This window comes from Cryptomeria japonica, chromosome 8 (assembly GCF_030272615.1).
Source record: "Cryptomeria japonica chromosome 8, Sugi_1.0, whole genome shotgun sequence".
In the NCBI taxonomy this organism is placed as follows: domain Eukaryota; kingdom Viridiplantae; phylum Streptophyta; class Pinopsida; order Cupressales; family Cupressaceae; genus Cryptomeria; species Cryptomeria japonica.
In genome coordinates, this window is record NC_081412.1 from 316,936,123 (window position 1) to 316,958,718 (window position 22,596).

The 22,596-nt window shown below is 37.7% G+C and overlaps 1 protein-coding gene across 3 annotated transcripts in view; it reads left to right on the forward strand.

Moving 5' to 3' along the window:
- The first annotated feature begins 336 nt into the window (after window positions 1–336).
- LOC131061493 (5-formyltetrahydrofolate cyclo-ligase-like protein COG0212) overlaps window positions 337–22,596 on the forward strand; it is a 73,794-nt gene continuing 51,534 nt past the window's right edge. Inside the window, exons 1-3 of one of the 3 annotated variants that reach the window (XM_057995193.2) lie at window positions 337–853; window positions 4,013–4,103; window positions 5,624–5,850. In XM_057995193.2, coding sequence (XP_057851176.1) covers window positions 425–853; window positions 4,013–4,103; window positions 5,624–5,850 — 747 coding nt within the window. In that variant the 5' untranslated portion in view covers window positions 337–424. The remainder of the gene's footprint in view (window positions 854–4,012; window positions 4,104–5,623; window positions 5,851–22,596) is intronic. The other 2 variants (XM_057995192.2, XM_057995191.2) reach the window with 2 other exon arrangements.

A 22,596-nucleotide genomic window follows, 5' to 3' on the forward strand; every position in this document is an offset into this window, starting at 1 on the left:
GTTGCAAACATAACATGCTCTTGTTGGTAATTGAGCTTGATTATATTCCTAATTCAAAGAATTTTTAAATTGTGTTTAGATTGATGCATAATTGATGTGAATCTACTACACAAATGTATGAAAAAAAATTCAAAATTTACTCCAATTGTCCTTCTGTGCTTATCCGGTGTACCCATTGCACACCAAGATGCAATTGCTAGTTTAAACTCTAAAAGTAACAATTGTATCACTCCCAACTTCATCTACAAATTAATAATCTAATTAAGTTATGCTTGGCCTAAATATAAATAGACGGGTATTTAGTGCCTTGCAAATTCATATTATGGTAGGTAGTAAAATGTGGTACTTGCCGGTTTCATGTACAACCGAGATAACAAGCTCAAATGTTATACAGAAAATATTTTTATAATCTGTGGCTCGAAACATGGTGTTGCAATTCCAACTATCGTGCACAGCGAGCTTAGCTTATTCATCTTCCTTGCAATTTTTGGCGAGTAATCTAAATTCTTCTCTTTCCCCATCTTATTATGGTAGTTTTAAAAGTGCTTCCTTCAAACTATCCAACTCCACCGCTCACATGAATAAGAATTATCGAGGGATTTGTGCACAAAGTAGGCAAGCTCCTTTCAATAAAGAGGCATACGAGGTAGAAAGGCTGCGACTCGACGCGCGAGCTCGGGAAGCCATGAAAGCACACGAGAAGACGGAAAAAGATGACAATTCCAAAGCCTGGAAGTGGGAAATTCGCAAGCGAATTTGGGATCTAATGGAGAGGGAAAACATTGCACAGAATCCTCGTCCGGTTCACCATCGTATTCCTAACTTTGTCGGGGCCGCCGCTGCAGCTCAATTGGTAATCCCTTTCAACTAACAAACATCGCTTCGCATGATTTTTTTCTCCATAGATTCGCACTTCTCTGCCCACGAAAACTTTCATCTTCAATTTTAAGCACATTTAATCTATTGGATGCTAAAGAATTCTATTTCGGTCCAAAGCACATTTAATCTATTGGATGCTAAAGAATTCTATTTCAGTCCAAAGCACATTTAATCTATTGGATAATAAAAAATCCTATTTCTTCATGGATTTTCAAAACATTATTGTATTTTCTGCTACAATTCATATCTTGTAGGGGGGTTTTTGTGGTTAGCTATCGTACCTTACATTCCGTTTTTTCAAAATTTGTCAATTTCACAGAGTTTTAGGACTAATATATTCGAAGGGCATTGAGTTGTAAACGTGGGGAACTTAGCGCACTATGTCAAATTTATAAATTAGCGTATGAGAACTTTTGCAATTAAGGATTTTTCGCGTTAAAACAAGTTTCCAATTTAAAAGAAAGTAATATTACATTTTCATATAAGTGGTTAGTTCTTAGTGTGTCAATTTACGAAACGATTTATGGGAGCTTCATTGTATACTTCTGGAGTCAATTTATAATGCAATTGACTCATCGTACCATTTTCTATGTAATTGTAATGGTGAAATTTGCATACCAAATCGTTTCCCAATTAGTTTTGCACCTGTTTTGAGAGAATAACTTCATATATTTGCATATCAAAAAAGTTGTTACTCTTCCATACACACATTCCCACATCCTTTTTCCTTACCTCATCCACATTTGCCCATATTTCCATTTACTCTTCATTTATTATGTCTATCCATGCACTTATTCCTAGACATTTCATTCCCATCTTGATTCCGCCACCTTTTGTGCCTTGATGGCCAAGAGAGTTGTTTGTTGTTTTGATCATAACTTTTGAATTGTAACTCAGATTTGCAGCTTCTTATATGTGGTTAGAAGCCATATGATTAAATTTGAACTAGGTTGCTCTTAAAATTTGATCGGTCAATCCCATAGTTATAGAATCAACATCATGCTTATGGATTTGACCTCCTAACATTTAAATTCAAATTTCTGGTAACTCTTGCTCATTTGTTTCTTGCCAAGAGCTGACTAAACACATGTTTGTGTGATTTATTACTATTTACGTGTATTTAAAGGCATTCAATTGCATTCATTTTGATCATTCAAATGCATTTATTTGAATATGAATTGCATTACAAGGAAGAATACTTTAGTTTGGTGCACTAAAACAATAGTCATCTTAGAAGCATTTCCATGGTAGAGATTGGTTGTCTTTGACCAGGAACCAATTCACTTCAAGGCCAAGGAAATGTCATCCTGAAGGGGATTTATTAGCTCATCAACAAAATTTGAATGAAATAAGGCCAATTGCTGAGAGTGGGTATTCTCTCCTTTGCTTCGAGCTCAGTTAAACCCAAGAGGGTGTGCATAGAGGTATCCTTAACATAATTGATCACAATTGAGGATAAACAAATTGAATTTGTTACAATAATACTCAATGTATGCTTGGCCTCAAAGGGTGCCACTAGATTAAAAACTAATCTACTCCACTTAAAAACTCTTTTAAGCTACTAAGAACAACATTTCACAAATGCAAGATGAAGATATGCAAAACATGATTCTTTAGGATAAGAACTCTAATGGCTCACTATCGATTCTTCCTTAGGATAAGTTCTCGTGAAGAAGGATGACACTATGCAAATATGTATTGATTACAGGGCTTTAAACAATAAGACCATCAAGATTAGATATCCCACTCCAAGGATAGATGATCTCATAGATGAATTGCACAGAGTTGTGTACTCTGAAATTGATTTGAGATTGGGATACCATCAAATCCACATGAGAGATAAAGATGCCAAGAAGATAGCTTTCAAGTGTCATTATGGACATCTTGAGTTTTTGGTCATGCCTTTTGATCTCACTAATACTTAGCCACTTTCTAATCATGCATGAATAATATATTTAGTAAATAACTCTAAAAATTTGTGCTATTATTTTTTGATGATATCTTGATATATAGTAATACCTGGTAGGAGCATTTGAAACACCTAGATTCAGTTTTGGGTATTTAGGAGCAGCAGTCTTTCTTTGCTAAGTTGTCCAAATGTGAGTTTGGTTTGGAGAAGATTTTGCATTTGGGACATGTCATAAGTGCCAAGGGTGTTTGATTGGATCAACAGAAGATCAAAGCAACTTTAAACTAGCCACCTCCCACTAATCTGACACAGTTGAAAGGATCTTAGTATTATGTTGTTACTATAGTAGGTTTGTGAAAGGTTTCTCTCAAGTGGCTGTTCTTTTGATTGATTTGACAAAGAAGGGAGCTTTTGCATGGATTGAAGATGCTCAAATTTTTTTTGACAAGCTTAAGGGGGTAATGAGCTCGTGCTCTATACTTGCTATTCCTAATTTTTCATTGTCTTTTCTTGTTGAATGTGATGCATCTAGAAAGATTTCAGTAGAACAGCATGCTGAATTTGTACCTGCTGAAAATTTCAAATGAGCTACTATTGGTAAACAGTTTGACAATAATAATGAGGATGCTGGTGTATCTGAAGATAGCTGCACAAATATAAAACGAGATCAAGAGTGGGTCAAACAAGAAAACATGGGTAATTACCAATCATTTTCTAATCCATTTTTTGAGATGGATGTAGGGGTACCCATTTCCAAAGAACCAAGTTTGACGTGTGCTTGGAGGATGTTGGCAATGGATGAAGAGTCTGCATTTACACCTGAAATATGCAACCGCTCTTCTAAAGTTTTCTATTGCACTATTATTACCTTGTAATATTTGGCCAATTTAGTAAATATATATTCATATTATGGTTTAAAGGAGTTATCTCATCATCTTTATTATTACCTTTAAACTTCGACAAAAGAAGTAATTGTATTTCCTTTAGTGAGTATCAGTTTTGTTTAATGTAATCAATGTATCTTTTAAATCTATATTTAAAATACCTTTAGTATTTTCCAGTAATCTGATAAAAGAACCCAATTTTTTGGTAAAGTTAATTAATAAGTGTAAAAAGGCTGGCTAGTTTTTTCATGCTGTAAGTAAATAAGTTTCAATTAGATTTTAAGCTGTTTGCTTTTCACACGTCTGATACTATTTGTTGTTGTTTTATCTATGCCCCAAGTTGGCCAGCTTGGAGGCATTTGCCACTGCACAGTGTGTGAAGGTGAATCCTGATACACCACAAAAACAAGTCCGTTATCTAACTTTATCAGGTATTCTCATTAACACAAAACTCCGGTTATTGATCTTATGTTTTTGTATGTAGATCTAAGCTTATAAGTGTTGGCTTTTGTAAATTAGTTACCTATTGGTACTCGAGCATATGACTGAGAAAATAACTACTGTATAAGCCTTCAACTGTACTTCGATATTGGACTAATTATACACAATTCTCACTTTACAAGGTGTTGGTCATTTGTCTTGATAAATTTCTTGAGTTATTCGTCTTGGTAAGGAAATTTTTTGAGAAGTGTAAAATGTTTTAAAAGTTAGAGTGGTTGGCAAATCTGTTCATATTAGAAAATAAGAAGTCTAATAATATTTGAGTAAAACATAAGTTTTTTGATAATATCAGAGTAGCGTTACTTGAACTTGGGATTGGATAGCAAACCAAGAGTATAAATGAAATTCAATTACTCGGGAATAAATCAGTAAAGAACTGGCAAACTAAAAAGGACTGAGTATTCATAAAAACATGAAAAAAAAAAACAATTTTATTTGCTTATTTCATGCCATATAAAGTGTGTAGAGATAGATTTAACTGTAAAGTCACCACTTTATGAGTCCCGTGCCTCCCTTTTTAATACTTTAGGCTTAGCTTTAACTTACAATTTTTGCTTCCTAATTCTATTTAGAGGTACTGCCTCATAAAGCTTACATAAGCAAGTGTAAAATCAAAATTACAATAATATAAAGGCAAAGCATTTAAATTTTACTATATTTTTTATGACTTCTTGGTGTAGCTTGCCTGCAAAGTGTCAGACTTAGAAACAACCCTGTATCCATTGGGCTATGGAGTCAAAATTAAAGCTTTTTCATCCTTACAACCCAAAACAATGTTTATTCTTTTCTTTCTAAAACCAGAGCGTGTGTCTGGGGTAGCAGCCCCCACTGCAAAGCCAAATTTAAGGCCTTTGAGGCTGCAGGAAACTTTAAGATGAATGCCATTCAGAGTTTTACTGTATTAACCAAGCTCTAAATCCTTCAAAATATGTGGATGTCAATTCCACATAAATTGTAATTATAATTCAACAGTTGTGATTACTCAAAAATCCTGCCCAGTTTCTCAAATACAAGTTTGATTCCTTGATGTGCACCTGTACTTTGAGAAAATCCAAACCTGCAGCGTAAATATGAAGGAAAACCTAAAAATAAATAACTCAGACAAAAGTGAAAAAAGTGTTTTAATGCCTAATTTAATTGTGATTTTTGAATAAATTGTCTTGAATTAAATATTGGCTATTCGATCTGGATCAGATCACCTTTGCTTCCAGTTTGTGATTAATCATGATTAGTCTTGATATCATCTTGATTTCTGCTTTTAAGGATAGTACCTTTAAAAAATATAATTAACCATCTATTTTTAATTTTTTTTATAGAAGCTTTTTTATGCAAAATTTTCTAACGGGAAAAATCTATTTTTTGAAATAATTATGAATATTTAGCCAATTGAAACAAAATGGCCTATAAATTTATTGAGTCTTTAGTGAATCAGATTATTTTGATAGTGTAGGTGGGAAGAAGCTCCTAACTCCTCAACCACGCTTAAGGACAGGATTTTTTTCCATCTTGGATGCTACAATGTTGCCACTAGGAGCCATACATGAAGCCTGTACTTCAGCAGGAGTTGCAAAGCATGGGAAACCCATTGGTTTGGATGCAACACTTAAAGTAGATTTGATTGTGATTGGATCCGTTGCTGTTGACCCGAGGACAGGTGCAAGGCTTGGGAAAGGGGAGGTAATGTTGTTTGAACATTTTTCTTCAAAACGTAGAATTAATGTAGTTCAGTTGCATAACATGAAAATAAAAGTAGAGTAGGTTTACAAGGTGTTAATAGAGTTTAATTGATGGTCATGCATCCTTTTAAAAAGGAAATGAAAAGCTATAGATTAAAACATTTTCTTTTCGTCAAATAGTCTGAAAAGAATGAAGAAGATGACATATAGGTTTGTAAGAGAGTCAGTTGAGAAGAATTTATAAACAATTTAAATTCTGAGGCATTGTTTTAATACTTTTCCTAATGATGAGTCCAGTAGCGAGACTTTAAATTTTTGACCTAAAATTGATTGTGCTGTTTCTTTTTGAAAAGACTCTTACATTGAGCACTGTGAGCAATTTAATCTTGAAACATCCAAGAAACTCACTTCCACTGACAATAACAAAGATCTAACCTTAAAACAAAGACATTGGTTCTTCAACAGTAAAGAGTTTGGTAAGACAATTGCCGACCTTGAGAAGATACACTCCATTTATTCACAAATCTATAGGGAGAGGGCAAAGTTATAAATCAAATGAAAGGTAGTCAAAAGCAAGAGATGATATACTGAATGAAAATAAAAAGAAACAGACATTATCAATAAAAAATAGAATTCCTATTGAAATTGCAAACAGTCCAGCCCACGACGCATGCAGCATTGAGTGTCCGGTGGTGGCCAGAGCGCTCGCAGCATAGGCAATGAGAGCAGAGGAAGAAGACTAACCCTGGGCTGTGGGTTCTACCACCTGGTTTGCTTTTCTGAAAATTTGATAATCTTTGTTTATATCTGATGGAATTGTCACCATTTTCTGTAGGGTGACAAATATAGAAATTTTAGGATATTTGGCCCCAATTTTTATCATGGAGGCTATTAAGGAAGGAAGGTCTGTAACTGGGGGGTGAATGTATTGTTTTTTGATGCCTCTCGGCAGTGTTAATATCTATGCAGAATAGGAGGGATTAGAATAGTTTAGCAGTGGACACAGAACAGATGATGTAACTACCGCAGTTGTAATATCTTTTTGGAGATCAATATAATGGGTGCTGCCCTTTAGCAGCTATTAACTTGCCAAAAAATAAATAAATAGAATTCCTATTGTAATTTTTAAATAAGGACCCATAATTGTGTGCAATAATAACCATGCAATCACAGCCAACCTAACTACAAACTGTTAGTGTGAATATTTTAGCAACTGTTTTGTTGTTTTCGTAATGCCCTTCACCCACTAAATCAGATCACTTCAGCCACCAAAACCAGTAAGTTTCTTATTCAAACTGCCAATGGCTAATTGGATCTAGTGCTTTCACCCTAAGAGAGGCTATGGTCTCTTTCAAAAACAATAGCTTTCAAAATCCAAATCACAATTTCAGGTCGGCTGTTTTTCTAGAAGCACCACACATCTGCAAGGAGATGACAAGGATTCATACAATACTATGTCAGAAGAACAATCACTTGGCCCAACTTCCCACACAAAGGAAAGTGGGTGCTATCTTAAAATTGAAATCTTGCCAAAGATCTCTTTTTCAATGGATGAAATGGAACATAGATTTTGGATACTAAAAGAAAGCGCTCCAGTGCAGATTCATAGATGCCTTGCCTAGACCTAAAATTGTTAAAGATCTGGGTTGTGGAGAATTTGAGGCCATCAGGTATTGTAGAGATACAATGCCCTAGGGATAATTCACACAATTTTCCAATGTAACATGAAAAATATCAAGTTTTCCAATGAGGGCCATGGTTCATGAAGAGATCAGATGAAGGATCTACCAATTACTGTAACAACATGGTTAAAATTGCTTTAACGTTCAAGTGAATATTGGCAGGAAGTCTTTCAGAAAAAAATGATAAGGCAATTGGTGAATAAACAATATTGAAATTCAGGAGAATCTTAAGAGTGTTCAACTATGCATGTATCTATGTCAACTTGAACATGGACAAGTCTGTGACTGATCTATTATTTTAGAAATCGGAGGAACAGATTGGGGCAACTCTAGGACTGAATATAGCCCATTTTGGTGTTGGATTTGTTAGAAACATGGCTACTTAGCAAAGTTATACCTCTCAAAGGAAACCGACTAGCAGAAATCCAAATGCAGCCTCGAGCATAAAGAACAGCAAGCTTTTAATGGAAAACAACAACACGATCATATTAATCATCAGCAAAATTGGAACAAGAACCAAGATCAAAACAAATTTAAAAAAGGCTATGGAAGGAAAGGGAAAAAACAACAGGAATAACAGGCCAAACAATTTTGACAAATCCATTTGTAGCCCTTGAAGAGCGGGACATAGTGGAGATGGCGGATGTCTAATCTAGCCCAATCCTTGTTCCCGTGTCCTCAAATAATTTAAAGGAACCTGCAAAAGTAGAATCCAAATGCAAACGCAAGCCAAAAAGCTCTAGCCTATTCTCATTGACAAATCCTTTTTCAGCCCCTGAAGAATAGGACACAGTGGAGATGGAGGATGTCTAATCTACTCCAAAATTTGTTCCTTTGTCCTCAAATAATCTAAAGGATTCTGAAAAAGAAGAATCCAAACACAAAGGCAATCCAAAAGGCTCAAGCCAATTCTCATTGACAAGTGATTTGCCCAAGCTAGATGCTTGGAGTAATAAATCTCAAACCGACAACTTTTGGGAAGATCTGATCCCAAGAGTTTCACAGATCTGAGAGCCAAAGTGTATGAGCGATACTAAAATAAAAGTAAGACTCTCAATTAAGGCTATAAAAGTGAGGAGCACCCAAAAATGAAGAGCAATGATGGAAATTCTACAGATTTGGACACCAAAACTTTCCAACTTGGAGCCACATCTAGAAGGTACTTTTGTCACACTGAAGTCTTTGGCACGTGGGCATTATCATGGAATATATGAGGTATAGGCATTCCAAATAGACACTTTCTTGCTCAAAGACAACAAAGAACAATATGATTTTTAAATAAAAGAAAGCAGAGACAATAATAGCCAACAATCTACAAAGGATCAAACCTATGGTAATTTGGGACAGCAAACACATCCATTTTGGGCAAATTTGAGGATCGTTATTTGGTAGGACCCAAGAAGGTATGTTAACCCACTCTCTTACCTCTTTTATTTGGGGGATGGCTTCTTGCTTCTAATGAATTGTAGGTGTAAATGTATATATTCTCCATATGACAATACTAGAATTGCCTACCTTGAGAAAATCATAGATTGGGTAACAACTAATACTGGACAAAAACTCATCCTTATGGTTTATTTCAAAATGGTCAAGTCACTAGAGGAAAAATAAGGTTGGGAAATGTATTAGCACTAGAACAATAGATGCTCTAATGGTCCTTATTGAGACTAACAATATGATATATGGAATTCGTTAAAGGATTTTTTTTACCTATTAAAAACAAAAGGAAATGAAGACGCTATGCTGAAAATAAAAGAGAATGATTTTTGTAACCAATAGGTCTCGACTAGCACACAAAATAATGTCCTTGCTAGTGATTACATACTTTTTGATAATTGGCCTATGATATGGGAGATCTATAAAGCAATTCTTGATGTTAATCTTGATTTAAATTTGAAATCCTGTGGCTCACTCATCTTGATGTTTCCACAAAGATAACTCATTGGTGATTAAATTTGGGAATATCACTTGACATGCCATGAATAAATTTGTTAGAAAACTTGATCATTTAAATATCCAAATGTAAGAATCATAGTTAGTAGTGAAGAGCACACAAAGAATATTGAGAGGGAAGGGGGGGGGTGTTGAATCGGTATTTTAAAATTTTTAAAATTTCAGAAGCATGAAACCACACAAAACTTAGAAAGAATAAACATTAAGAAGTAGACACAAGATTTCTCGTGGAAAACCCTTGGGTAAAAAAAAGCATGGCACAAAAGCTTTCTTTAACAAGATGGGCACCAACCCAAATGAGCACCAACTCAGTTTACATAAGTGAGCACCGACCTCTAATTTACAAAATTGAACACCAACTTCAAAGATTCAAAATAACAATTTTAAAAGCATTCCTTCAAATCTATTTATGTCTTAGTCCAACCCTCAAGAAGTTACAACTTTAGCTGAACTGACTATTATAAGTAGGAAGACTCCTACAATTGATTAAGTTTTGCAAAGTCGATAACTTCAAATTGCACTTGCTTTCTATACTTCTCTTCATACTTTCTCTAACATAGCACACCAAACTTCACACGAAAACCTTTATGTCACCATTGCAGAATCAAACACGCCCTTTACTTATCTTGGAAATAATCGAGAAGATGGGCCTTCTCTTTCATATGCCCAACCAATAAAACTTAAAAAACAAAGAACTCTTTACTCAGCTCTAGGAAGTCTAAGGTAAGCCAAAACCAGTTTCTTATGATGTAGAGCAAAGAATAAATACTCTATTAGCATGAAAAGATATTAAAAAACTCTTTCCATTGTGCCAAGAACTAGTTCCTCCCTATCCGCATGCTTCACCATTTATAGAGATATTGTGGTTTATTATTGCCGTACCATAAATGAAAGAGTTAAACAGTTTTAAGAAGGGCAAACTTTCCCGTGTTTGCCAAGCAGAGAAAACATTGTCTTATTGAGAGGCACAATCATGTATAGAACACGATATCTTCTATTTGTTGTTTGTAACTAGGTAAAGATGGGTTCGGATTGCCTTAAGGCAACATCCGAACCCATATAGGACTGGGTCCTATCCTAAAGGGGTAACGTGCCCCCAAGTTGAGCCCAGCCCTATACCTCCACGCCACAATAAATAAATTGGCGCCAAAAGAGGGAGGCCGACTTGGATTTAATAAAGGCTAAGGACTCATATAAATAAAGTCATCTTGCAAATACAATTTAGTCATCCATGAAATCAGTGAATTAGCTCTGCAAACAAGAGGTGCGAAATCACTAAAGAAGGTTGTGCGAATTTATCCAAGGATTGTGCGAACTTGTCTAAGGATTGGGCGAACTTATTCAAGAGGATATAGGGCATTTTGGTGCAGTCTTGAAGCATGCAAAAGGGGTAGATCTGATGTATAAAGATCAGATTCAGAAAAGCAAGCTAAGTATTGTATTTGTGCAATAAGAGTCGATACATAATCTGACCTGTGGGTCTTTAATGCTGGGTTTTTCCTCCTTGGAGGTTTTCCCAGGGTATTTGTGTTTGTCTCTTGGTTCCTTGTTTCATTCTTGAATTTACTTGATTATAGTTTACTAAATTACAAATTTAATTAATAAACTAGGGCATAATCAAATTTTACAAATCTGATTAATAAACTAGGGCATGATTAAATGTTACAAATCTGATTACTGATCTAGGGCACGAATTTAACACTATTCTCATATTGCTCTCACAGCTCACCACATAGAAGACGACTCCTAAAGAGTGCAATGTCACCCCAAATGACCATCACATCTGCCCTTTTCATCCACACATCTCCGAAATCATATAAAAAAGGTTACCACATATTTCCGAAACAACACGTTTTGAAAAACAGTTTTTTTACTGTTTTTATCATACATCACGGCTATTCAAACACATATTTCTCAACCCTTCAATGAACTGCCCCCCAAAAAAACACATTTACACATAGAAAGCACTTAAAAAAAAACATAAGTCACTCCATGGCGTTTTTTATATCATTTCCAGAAAAAACGACCTACGTGAATGACCACACACACCGCATCTTCCAGCCATCACACCAATCTAATCCATGCAATATACATTATTCATCATCAATTTTTCAGACTCCAACCACGATACCATATCAACCGACTACAATAGCTTCATCGAAGAAAAAAAACTATACTTCATTGAAGATACGATTCTATATGGTTCAACTACATCCGTTGAAAAGCTATTGCTAGAAAAAAGTAACACACCATAGTTGAAGAGATACAACATCAATATTTTTTCCAAAATAAATAACGTCCCCACAAATTTAACGCATATCACAAATCCTTCAATGAACTGCACAAACATGATTACGTTGATTTGCACAACAATCTTCAAGTTGATACCAAAAGCACTGCAGATAAAACACACCATAGCTAGGTTTGTGGAAAAACAACACGTGAATAGTAACATGCAATGAATGCATAGACCAACACTCAATAACACCCACATGGAAATAATGAATCAACCACATAAAAGAATACGTGCCACAAATTAGAGCAAAAACATTTTTATTTTAAATATGCTCGATTACTTATCCATTCACATGAAACTATATTTAAATCAAATACATGGCAATCTAATATGGCACAAGGAAGTTGACAAGTAAGCAACTTAAGTTGATAGGCAACCAACTGAAGAAGACACCCAACTAGCTAGATCAAACATACAAGCTGCTTAACCAGACAGGCAGGTAGCTTAACCAAGCAGGCTAGCAGCTCACCTGGAATTGTAATTCAACTCTGAACCTAATCAATTGACCTTTGACACCAATGACAAAAAGTTCAACAATCTCCCCCTTTGTCATTGATGGCAACTCCAACTGGAAACAAAGTTAAAACAACTCACCTTGACTTACTACTCCCCCTTTGACATCAATGATTGAAACACATCTGCATAACTGAAATGGAGCTCATAGAATATAACAATAGAAAGCTCCTTTTGTGACCAATCTGCAGTTCAGTGATAGAGTGAAATCACTCCCGACTTTGCCCTCAAGAATTCAAACGCTTCCTTTGGTAGAGGCTTTGTAAACAAATTTGCAATCTATTCTTTAGTAGACACATATTCCAACTTAACTTACTGTTTAGTAACTTGGTCTCTCAAAAAATGATACTTAATGGGAATATGTTTAGTCCTAGAGTTCATAATTGGATTCTTAGAAATGTTAATGGCACTAGTATTGTCACATAAGATAGAAATAGGATGATTGAATTCTACCTTTATGTCCTTCAATGTCTGCTTCATCCAAAGAACTTGTGTGGAACATGACATTGCTGCAATATACTCCACTTCAACTGTAGATAATGAAATAGAAGGCTGTTTTTTCCTCAACCATGAAACAAGATAGCCACCTAGAAAGAAAACACCTCCGCTTGTGCTCTTTCTATTATCAACTATACCACCCCAATCTGCATCAGTATAAGCTGTAAGTGTAAAATCATTACCTTTAGGATAACATAAACCATAATCCATAGTACCCTTAAGATACTTGAAGATCCTCTTAATTACCTGAACACGACTATCCTTAGGAGTGGCTTGAAATCTAGCAACATAACCAACAACTTGCATAATGTTAGGTCTAGTAACTGTAACATATAACAAACTTCCTACCATAGACCTGTAAAATGTTTAATTAACATTTGAAGACTCATCATCCTTACCAAGTTTGCATCTTGTTGCCATATGAGTACTTACAGAATTACAATCCTCCATTCTAAACCTTTTCAACATCTCTCTAACTGTAACATATAACAAACTTCCTACCATAGACCTGTAAAATGTTTAATTAACATTTGAAGACTCATCATCCTTACCAAGTTTGCATCTTGTTGCCATATGAGTACTTACAGAATTACAATCCTCCATTCTAAACCTTTTCAACATCTCTCTAATGTACATTGTTTGTAATAGAATATTAAAATATGTTAATTTTAGTATTAATGCTCATTTAGTGTATATTCTATTTTAGAAAGATCGTCTTCGATCTTCTCAGCAGTTTCTTTTTAGAAACTTGCTATTCTTGTAAATAGCTTGTATTATTTATGAGCGTTTTGCTCATTCTGATTATTCAATCAATTCTTTGAAATCCATTGCGTGTTTCGCACTGTTTTATGGTATCAGAGCTACAGGAGGAATTTTTTCGAAAATTTTTTAATCCTAATTTCTCATTAGTGGAAATTTTCGAAATTATTTTTTGGAAAAATTTATCAAAGTTTTCTGGGACGGAATCGTCGACCTGCAGGTTCGTTGTTTTTCGGCAACTTCTGTCTGCAGGGTCGTCGTGCGTCGTCGCGACCTGTGTTCGCGCAGGGAGGGTCGTCGTTTTTTCTTCGGCGTCGTGTTTTCCCGAGACCAGTGTTCGCGCAGGGTCGTCGTCTTTCGGCGTTCAGTCTGCAACCCTCGACGATCGCGGCTCTGTTCCTGGTGGTGTCCGCGGCTTCGTGCAAACCCTGGGCTCGTTTCTGACCTCGGCGTCGCGACCTCCGCCTGCAACTTCCCGCGCGACCTGTTCCCGTAACCTGCAACGCTCTTCAGTGTCGCGACTTAAAACTCCGGCGTCGCCGTCGCCACCTGCAACTTTCTCCTGCGTCGTCCTCTGCAAACTTGACCTGCATCTTCGGCGATAGTTTTTTCTGCAAACAATGGCGCCGACCACTGCAATTTTTGATTGAGGTGGTTACCTCCGGTTTTTATCGAAATTCAGTTTTTATTGCAGATTCGTGGTGGGTTTTTCAAACTCTAATCTGGGTTGTTGTCCATTTTTTCTGGGTGCCTCGATCTTCGTGCCTCGATTTTCGAGCCCGCGAATCCAAATTCTGACAGGAGAATCCTTCTGGGTTTTTTGCACGCTTTTCTGGGTTGTCATTGGATTTTTTTGGGTCAGCCAGGAATTTGTCTTGGGAAACGTGCAAATGGCTTCTCTCACCAATCTGATGTTAGAAGGCAGTCAACGCTTTAATGGTCACAACTACAACATCTGGAAACAGCGTATGTTGACCATTTTTGAATATAGGCGTCTTGACCAGCTTGTTTTGGGTAAAGAACTCAGTCCTAGTACACCTGGTGCAGATCAAGATAAGTTTGATGAACGCAATCGGGAGGCCGTCATGCTTCTCAAACTCTCAGTAACTGATGATCAGTTACCGCAGATTCCTTCCGGCAAGACAGCTTCTGACATCTGGAAGCATCTGAAGGAATTGCATGAGACATTCGACAAGAGCCGAGCATTCTTTCTGAAGAATCAGTTGTTCTCCATTATGATGGACGAACGTATGTCCTTACAGGAGCACCTCACGAGGATTAAGGACATTCGAGATCAACTCGAAGCTAGTGGTCGGACTATGGAGGAAGAAGACATGGTTGTAATCACTTTAAAAAGTCTTCCGAAATCGTATGAACACTTCATTGAAACCCTCAATATTACTTCCACTAATGTTGATCTGAAGTTTTCAGAACTATGCACCAAACTTCTACAGCAGGATCGCTGGAAACAGCAATTTGGTAGTGGTACTACATCAGCCTCCTCGGAAAATGCCTTCACAGCTCAATCCTTTCAGAAGGATAAAGGCAAATTTCAGTCCTCTCAGTCTTCTCAGCAGAAAGGCTCTTCTCAGACACAGGATGGAGCTAAGAAGAAAAATGTGCAGTGCAATTACTGTCACAAGTACGGCCATATGAAGAAAGATTGCCGTCAGAGGCTCGCTTCTGAACAAAAGAAGCAGGGAGGGTCACACCAGAAGGCGCATGTTGCGGAACATTCCGAGCAGAAGGAGTCCGCCTTTTATGCTTTTATGGCTAAGAGGTCTTCAGATCATGCCAGGTCTTCTGCTTGGTACATCGACTCTGGTGCATCACGTCACTTTTCTCATCGGCGTGATTGGTTTATAGACTTCTCACCTTTCAGTGATTCCGTTGTATTTGGCGGAGGTGAGGAGTATACAGTTGTTGGCAGAGGCACTGTTCAGATACAGTCTGGTGGCAGGACTCTCCTTTTTCTGAATGTGTATTATGTTCCTGGAATGGAACTTAATCTGCTCTCTGTCAGCCAGATTATGAGGAATTCTCCTCAACTAGATGTGGTGTTCAGTGCTCACAAGTGCTCCATCATTGATCGGGAGACTCGTCTTACTATTGCTGTTGGTCTAGAGGATCATGGCCTATATAGGCTTCTTAACACTGGTGATTCTCCTGAAGTGGCTCTGGCAGCTCGTGTTTCTCCTCTTAGCACTTTGTGGCTTCAGAGATATGGACATCTCAACATTCAGTATCTCTCTCAGCTATCTCGGGAGGGACTTGTTTCAGGGTTACCTGATATTCAGACTCAGCATCTTGGAGTATGTGGCGCCTGTCAAGCTGGCAAACAGCATCGGACTTCATTCCCACATGGAAAGTCTTGGCGCGCATCTAAGGTACTTCAATTACTTCATGCTGATATTTGTGGTCCTATGAATACATCTTCTGTTACTGGTTGCAAATATTTTTTGCTTATTGTAGATGATTTTAGTAGAAAGATGTGGGTGTACTTTCTTAAACATAAATCAGATGTATTTAGTATCTTTCAGAAGTTTAAGTCCTTTGTTGAAAAAGAGTCTGGACATAGTATCATTACTCTTAGGACAGATAACGGGGGGGAATTTTGTTCTTCTGCATTCTCCAACTTCTGTGATACCCATGGCATCAAACGCCAGTTGACTACACCCTACACTCCTCAGCAAAACAGTGTTGTCGAGCGTCGCAATCGTACGGTTGTTGAGATGGCTCGTTCTATGTTACAACACAGGAGTGTTCCAAATAAGTATTGGGCTGAAGCAGTATTTACTGCTGTCTATCTTCTTAACCGCTCTCCTACTCAGGCTATTAAGGGGAAGACTCCAGAAGAGGTTTGGTCTGGTCGGAAGCCTCAGATCAGCCACCTGAAGGTTTTTGGCTCTGTTGCCTATGTTTGGATTCCAGATGCTAAGCGCTCCAAGTTGCATTCCAAAAGTCAGAAACTCATGATGACAGGATACAGTGATCACCATAAAGCCTACAGACTGATAGATATAGACACTGAACGTCTTATCTTCAGTCGTGATGTTGTATTTGATGAAGACAGAGGATTCTTTCAGTCCCCTTCTTCTGAGCAGAATTCTGAGGATCAGCCTCACAGTGTTCTTATTCCATTAGGTTCGCCTGATGGGAGGGATGATGCAGAATCTATTTTCGATGATGCACTACCTGAGTTCCCTCCGGAGAATAATCCTCCTCTTGCTGCTCCTGTTCCTGATCCTGAGCCTCTTCCAGCTCCTCCAGATGTTCGCACTTCTACTCTCCGGCCTAAATGGTGGGCCAAGACCATTGGTGACCTCGGGGATACTGAGCTCATTGAGGGTAGAACCTCCCGTAATAAGAGCAAACAGCAGCATACAGTCAATTTTGCTCTCATGGCTAACATACACAGTGTTTTTGAGCCTCAGACATACTCAGAGGCTAAAGGTATACCTGAGTGGGAACAGGCTATGGAAGCTGAGTTCTAGAGTCTTCAGAAGAATCACACTTGGGCCCTTTCTGATCTTCCTTCAGGGAAGAAGCCCATTAGCTGCAAATGGGTGTACAAAGTAAAATACAAAGCTGATGGAACCCTAGACAAGTATAAGGCTCGTCTTGTTGCTCGTGGGTTCTCACAGAAAGAAGGCATTGACTACGAGGAGACTTTTGCTCCTACAGCCAAAATGAGTACCATACGGCTCGTTCTTGCCTTGGCAGCCCAGTTCAGTTGGAAAGTCCATCAGATGGACGTCAAGAGTGCTTTTTTGAATGGTGACTTACAGGAAGAAGTCTACATGACGCAACCCCCAGGATTCAAGGTTGCTGGTCAAGAACAGAAGGTCTGTAGACTAGTCAAAGCACTCTATGGTCTGAAACAAGCTCCTCGGGCTTGGTACATGAAAATTGATAAGTACCTGACAGATCATGGCTTTCAGCGGAGTCCATCTGATGCAAACCTGTATATCAAGTATACTAGTAATGATATTCTGTTTGTGGTTGTCTACGTGGATGACTTAATCATTACTGGCAGTTCAGCACATTTGATCACTGGGATCAAACAGGATTTGTGCCGCACTTTTGATGTGACAGATTTGGGACTTCTACATTACTGCTTAGGAGTTGAAGTCTGGCAGACTGAGACCAGTATCTTTCTCTCTCAGTCCAAGTATGCCAGAAGTCTTGTGGACAGGTTCAGAATGCAGGATTGCAAACCTGCCTCTACTCCTATGGAACCCGGGCTCAAACTTTCAGCTCAGTCATCCTCACCAGTTGTGGATGAATCTCTGTTTAGGCAACTAGTGGGCAGCCTCATTTATCTTACTGCCACTAGACCTGACATCAGTTTTGCAGTGAGCTACATTTCACGCTTCATGACAGCTCCCAAGGCTGATCATTGGTTAGCAGCGAAGCGTGTGCTGCGTTATGTGAGTGGCACTTCTGATTATGGACTTCTGTACACTCGGAGTTCTGATCCTATACTCAGTGGTTACACAGATTCTGACTGGGCAGGTTTGGTTGATGACCGTAAGTCTACAGCAGGGTATGTGTTTAGTTTGGGATCTGGTGCTGTCACATGGACTAGTAAGAAGCAGCAGGCAGTGGCTCTCTCCTCGACAGAAGCAGAGTATCGGGGAGCAGTTAAGGCATCTTGTGAGGCGGTTTGGCTTCGACGAATGCTTGCGGATATGCATGTCTCCCAGGCAGGTCCTACTCCCTTGTTTTGTGATAATCAGGGAGTGCTCAAACTCGCCAAGAATCCAGTCTTCCATGAAAGAACCAAGCATGTGGAAACGCATTGTCACTATATTCGACAGCTGGTTGAAGACGGATCCATCCAGTTGCTGTATGTTCCTACCTCGGAGCAGCCAGCAGACATATTCACCAAGCCCCTTGGACCTGATAAATTTGTAAAATTCAGGGGGTCTATAGGTGTAGTTAATAGATTGAGCATTAAGGGAGGGTAATAGAATATTAAAATATGTTAATTTTAGTATTAATGCTCATTCAGTGTATATTCTATTTTAGAAAGATCGTCTTCGATCTTCTCAGCAGTTTCTTTTTAGAAACTTGCTATTCTTGTAAATAGCTTGTATTATTTATGAGCGTTTTGCTCATTCTGATTATTCAATCAATTCTTTGAAATCCATTGCGTGTCTCGCACTGTTTTAGTTTGAGAGATAAAAATACCTTTATCATGAACTTGTAAGCCAAGGAAGAAAGACAACTCACCCAACATGGACATTTCAAATTCCTTCTTCATATTGATATTGAAAACTTTACACATTTCTACACAATCACTACCAAAAATCAAATCATCAACATAGACTACTACAACTAGCAGGTGATTGCCTTCTTCTTTCACATATAAGTTGCTGTCCGCTATTCCTCTTCTGAATTCTTGCTACTGTAGATAATGGTAAAGCCTATCATAACAAGAATGTGGTGCTTGTTTAAGACCATAAAGGGCCCTTTTCAGCTTGCAAACATAGTTCTGATTTTTTGATAACACAAACCCTTCAGGCTGTTCTACGTAAACTTCTTCATTCAAATTACCGTTCAGAAAGGTAGATTTGACATCCATTTGAAAAACTTTAAAACCTTTTAAAGAAAAAAAGGCTAAGAACATTTTGATTGCTTCTAAATGAGCAACAAGAGCAAAGGTTTCATCGAAATCAATACCTTCTACCTGTGCATATCCTTTACAGACAAGCCTTGCCTTGTTTTTTACAACTTTGCCATCTTCATTTAGTTTGTTTTTGTAGACACATTTTGTACCAATCACGTTCTTATCTTTAGGCCTTGGGACAAGTTCCCAAGTCTCACTCTTTCGAATCTGATCTAGCTCTTCTTTCATACCAGCTACCCAGGTTTTGTCTTCTGCTGCCTCCTGAAAACTCTTTGGTTCAATCATGGACAACAAGGAGATGTCTTCATCCTCATAATATTGCTTCTTGTGGCTCTAGGTTTGTCCTTTTGCAAAATCTGACCAATAGGATGATTTTTTTGAACAAACTTAGAAGGAGCCTTAAAAAATCTTTCCATTCCATGCTCACAAAAGATATTTTGGAAGATTTTCTTGTCTTGGAAGAATTTTAACAATCTTTTCCACTTCTGAAGGATTCTTGAATGCCTGGAAATTTTGGAGAGAGAAAACCTTTCCAGAGAGATTTTTGTCTTGAAGGAAAATCTTTGTGTTCTTGTGCACCCCTCGTCTTGAAGGTTGACCATTTTTTTCACATTTGAAGAATTTGCTTTGTCCTGAGTCCTAGAGAGAGAAAATTCTCACAACCAATTTTTTTTTTCATGCTTTGAAATTCTCCACCTTGGGTGCATTTCTTCCTTGAGGAAGGAATTTTTTTAAATTTTGAAATTTTCCTCCCAGATCATGTTTCTGCACTTTCTACTTGTCTTGGAGCGCATTTGCTAGGAAGTAGAGGAATTCTAGAAAGTTAGACTTTTCTTCCTTGATGTCATTTTGGCGCCCATTCCTTTCCTAGAGCACATTTTCTCCATGGTGAAGGAATTTTTGATGTGGAGGAAAAATTCCTCCTTAACCTCATTTTGGTGCCCAACCTTGATCTTGATTCTATTGGCCCCTGAGGAAGGAATTTTTTCATGCCTTAGCCAAATTTCACATTTTCCAAGAATTCTATCTTGAAGGAATGAATTTCCAACACTTAGTCAATTTTTCACTTTTCCAAGAATTTTGTCCTGAAGGAAGGAATTTCCAAAACTTGTCAATTTTTCACTTTCCTGGAATTTCTTCATCTTGGGCTTAATTTTCTCCTTGGGAAGAAATTTTTGAAATCTTGAAATTTTCCTGAATTATTTCCCCTTGCTTTGAATTCCTTTCCCAATTTTGTCCTTGGGCGTTGTTTTCACCATGTGGAGGAATTCAGAAAACTTTGAAAATTCCTCCCTTAACCCTTTTTGGTGCTCTATACCAGACTTGGGTGCTATTTTGCCCTGATGGAGGAATTCTATCCTTGGAGGAAAATTCCTCCTTTACCTTGATTTGGTGCCCAATCTTGACTTTGGGTGGAAATTTGCTAGTGTGCAGGAATTTCTTGCATGGAGGAAAATTCCTCCTCTACCTTAGTTTGGCGCCCAGTCTCATGTTTGGGCCGAATTTTCATGTGGAGCAGGATTTTTTTTGCTTTGGAGGAACATTCCTCCTCTATGCCATTTTGGCACCCTTCTCTAGACTTGGGTGCTAATTCCACTAGGAGGAGGATTTTGTCCTTTGGAAGGAAATTCCTTCCTGACCCTCATTTGGCGCCCTATTTCCTGCTTGGGCGGATTTTGGCCATGGTAGAGGAATTTGATGAAGCTCAAGAATTCTTCCTTGCCTTAAACATTTTTGCTCATCTCCTGGATTTCTTTGCTATTTTTAGAATGAAGTGGATTTTTCGTGCCTTACAAGATTTTTCGTGCTTTTTCCACTTCAGGAAAGAATTTCATACTTAGTCATTTTTCTGATCACTTGTCAGCATTTTCAACTTTTCGAATTTAGACTTGGATTTTAGGAATGCTCAACCTTCAATGTCTTGACCTTTGCTTGAGATGGACTTGCCAAAAATAGAAAAAACAGTATGTACTTCAGAACATCAAATAAGGGAAAACTGGGACAAGGTGACACTAAAAATAGAAACTAGTAAAAATAGTAAGTTTGTTTTTTGGCAAAATTAGGCCAATCCAAGATGCAGTGAAACTTACTAAAAATAGTAAGTGCTCAGAATTTGCTCAAATTTCACTGGTAGTTTCCTTGAAGAGTTCTGACTTCATTGCAACGTTCAGATTTTCCAAAACCCTAAGGAAAAGACCTCAAACCTAATTCTGAAAGGCAAAACAGGTTCTAGGCTTAGTCAAATTTGCTCAAATTACTTGTAGACTATCAAAATTCATCAAAAACACTTGCAAACCAGGGAGACCGAAGGGATTGCTGCGAAAAGACCCAAAGACCCAGAACCAAAAGACCAAGAGGACCTAAACAGTAGGGGTCCCCTTTTGGAATGGGGTGATGTGTGAAAACATCACAACAAGTAGGAGCATCTTTTGCCTCATGTTGAACACTTACTAATGTATTTTTAGGACTTCCACTTGCTGTCCCAGCTTGCATACCAATAGAAGGTTGCTGATCAGCACTTTCAGCTTCATCATTATGTAAACTATCATCACAATCTTGCAACTTTTCACAAGTGTTAGAAATCTCATGAAATCTCTTGTTAAAACATTTATAAGCTTTGCTTTTGGAAGAATATCCTAAAAAGACACCTTCATCAGCTCTAGGGTCAAACTTACCAAGATTGTCTTCATCCCTCTTAATGTAACAAGGGCTGCGAAAAACTTTAAAATACTCAACCGAAGCTGCCTTACCATTCCATAGTTCATACGGTGTCTTGCTATGTTCAGCTCTAATTAACCCTCTATTCTGAATGTAGATAGTAGTATGGATTGCCTCTTTCCAAAAGGAATCACTCACCTAGGACTCATTCATCATGCTACGAGCCATTTCTTGGACTGATCTATTCTTCCTCTCAACAGCACCATTTCATTGAGGTGTTCTAACATTGTCTCCTTATTCCATGTTTTTGACAAAAGCTAATGAAATCATTAGATGTAAACCCCCCTCCATTGTCTGAATGTAGGCATTTGATTTTCAGACCCTTCTCATTTTCAGCTAAGGCTTTGAAATCCTTGCTCTTTTCAAGAGCCTTTGACTTCACCTTCAAAAACGTAACCCAAGTCATACATGAATAATCATCAATCAAGAGCATAAAATATTTCTCACCTTGCATACTAGCAATTCTTGTAGGACCACACAAATCAGTGTGTATCAGCTCAAAAGGCTTAGTGCTGGAATACTCCTTTGATTTGAAGCATCTTCTTGTTTGTTTGCCAAGTTGACACTCTTTACAAACAGTGTCAGAAGTCTTAGTAAGTTGTGGCATATATCTAACAACTTCTTTTCTGCTGATTTGAATGAGACTGTCAAAATTCATTTGTCCCAATCTCTTTTGCCATAACCATGTTTTATCAA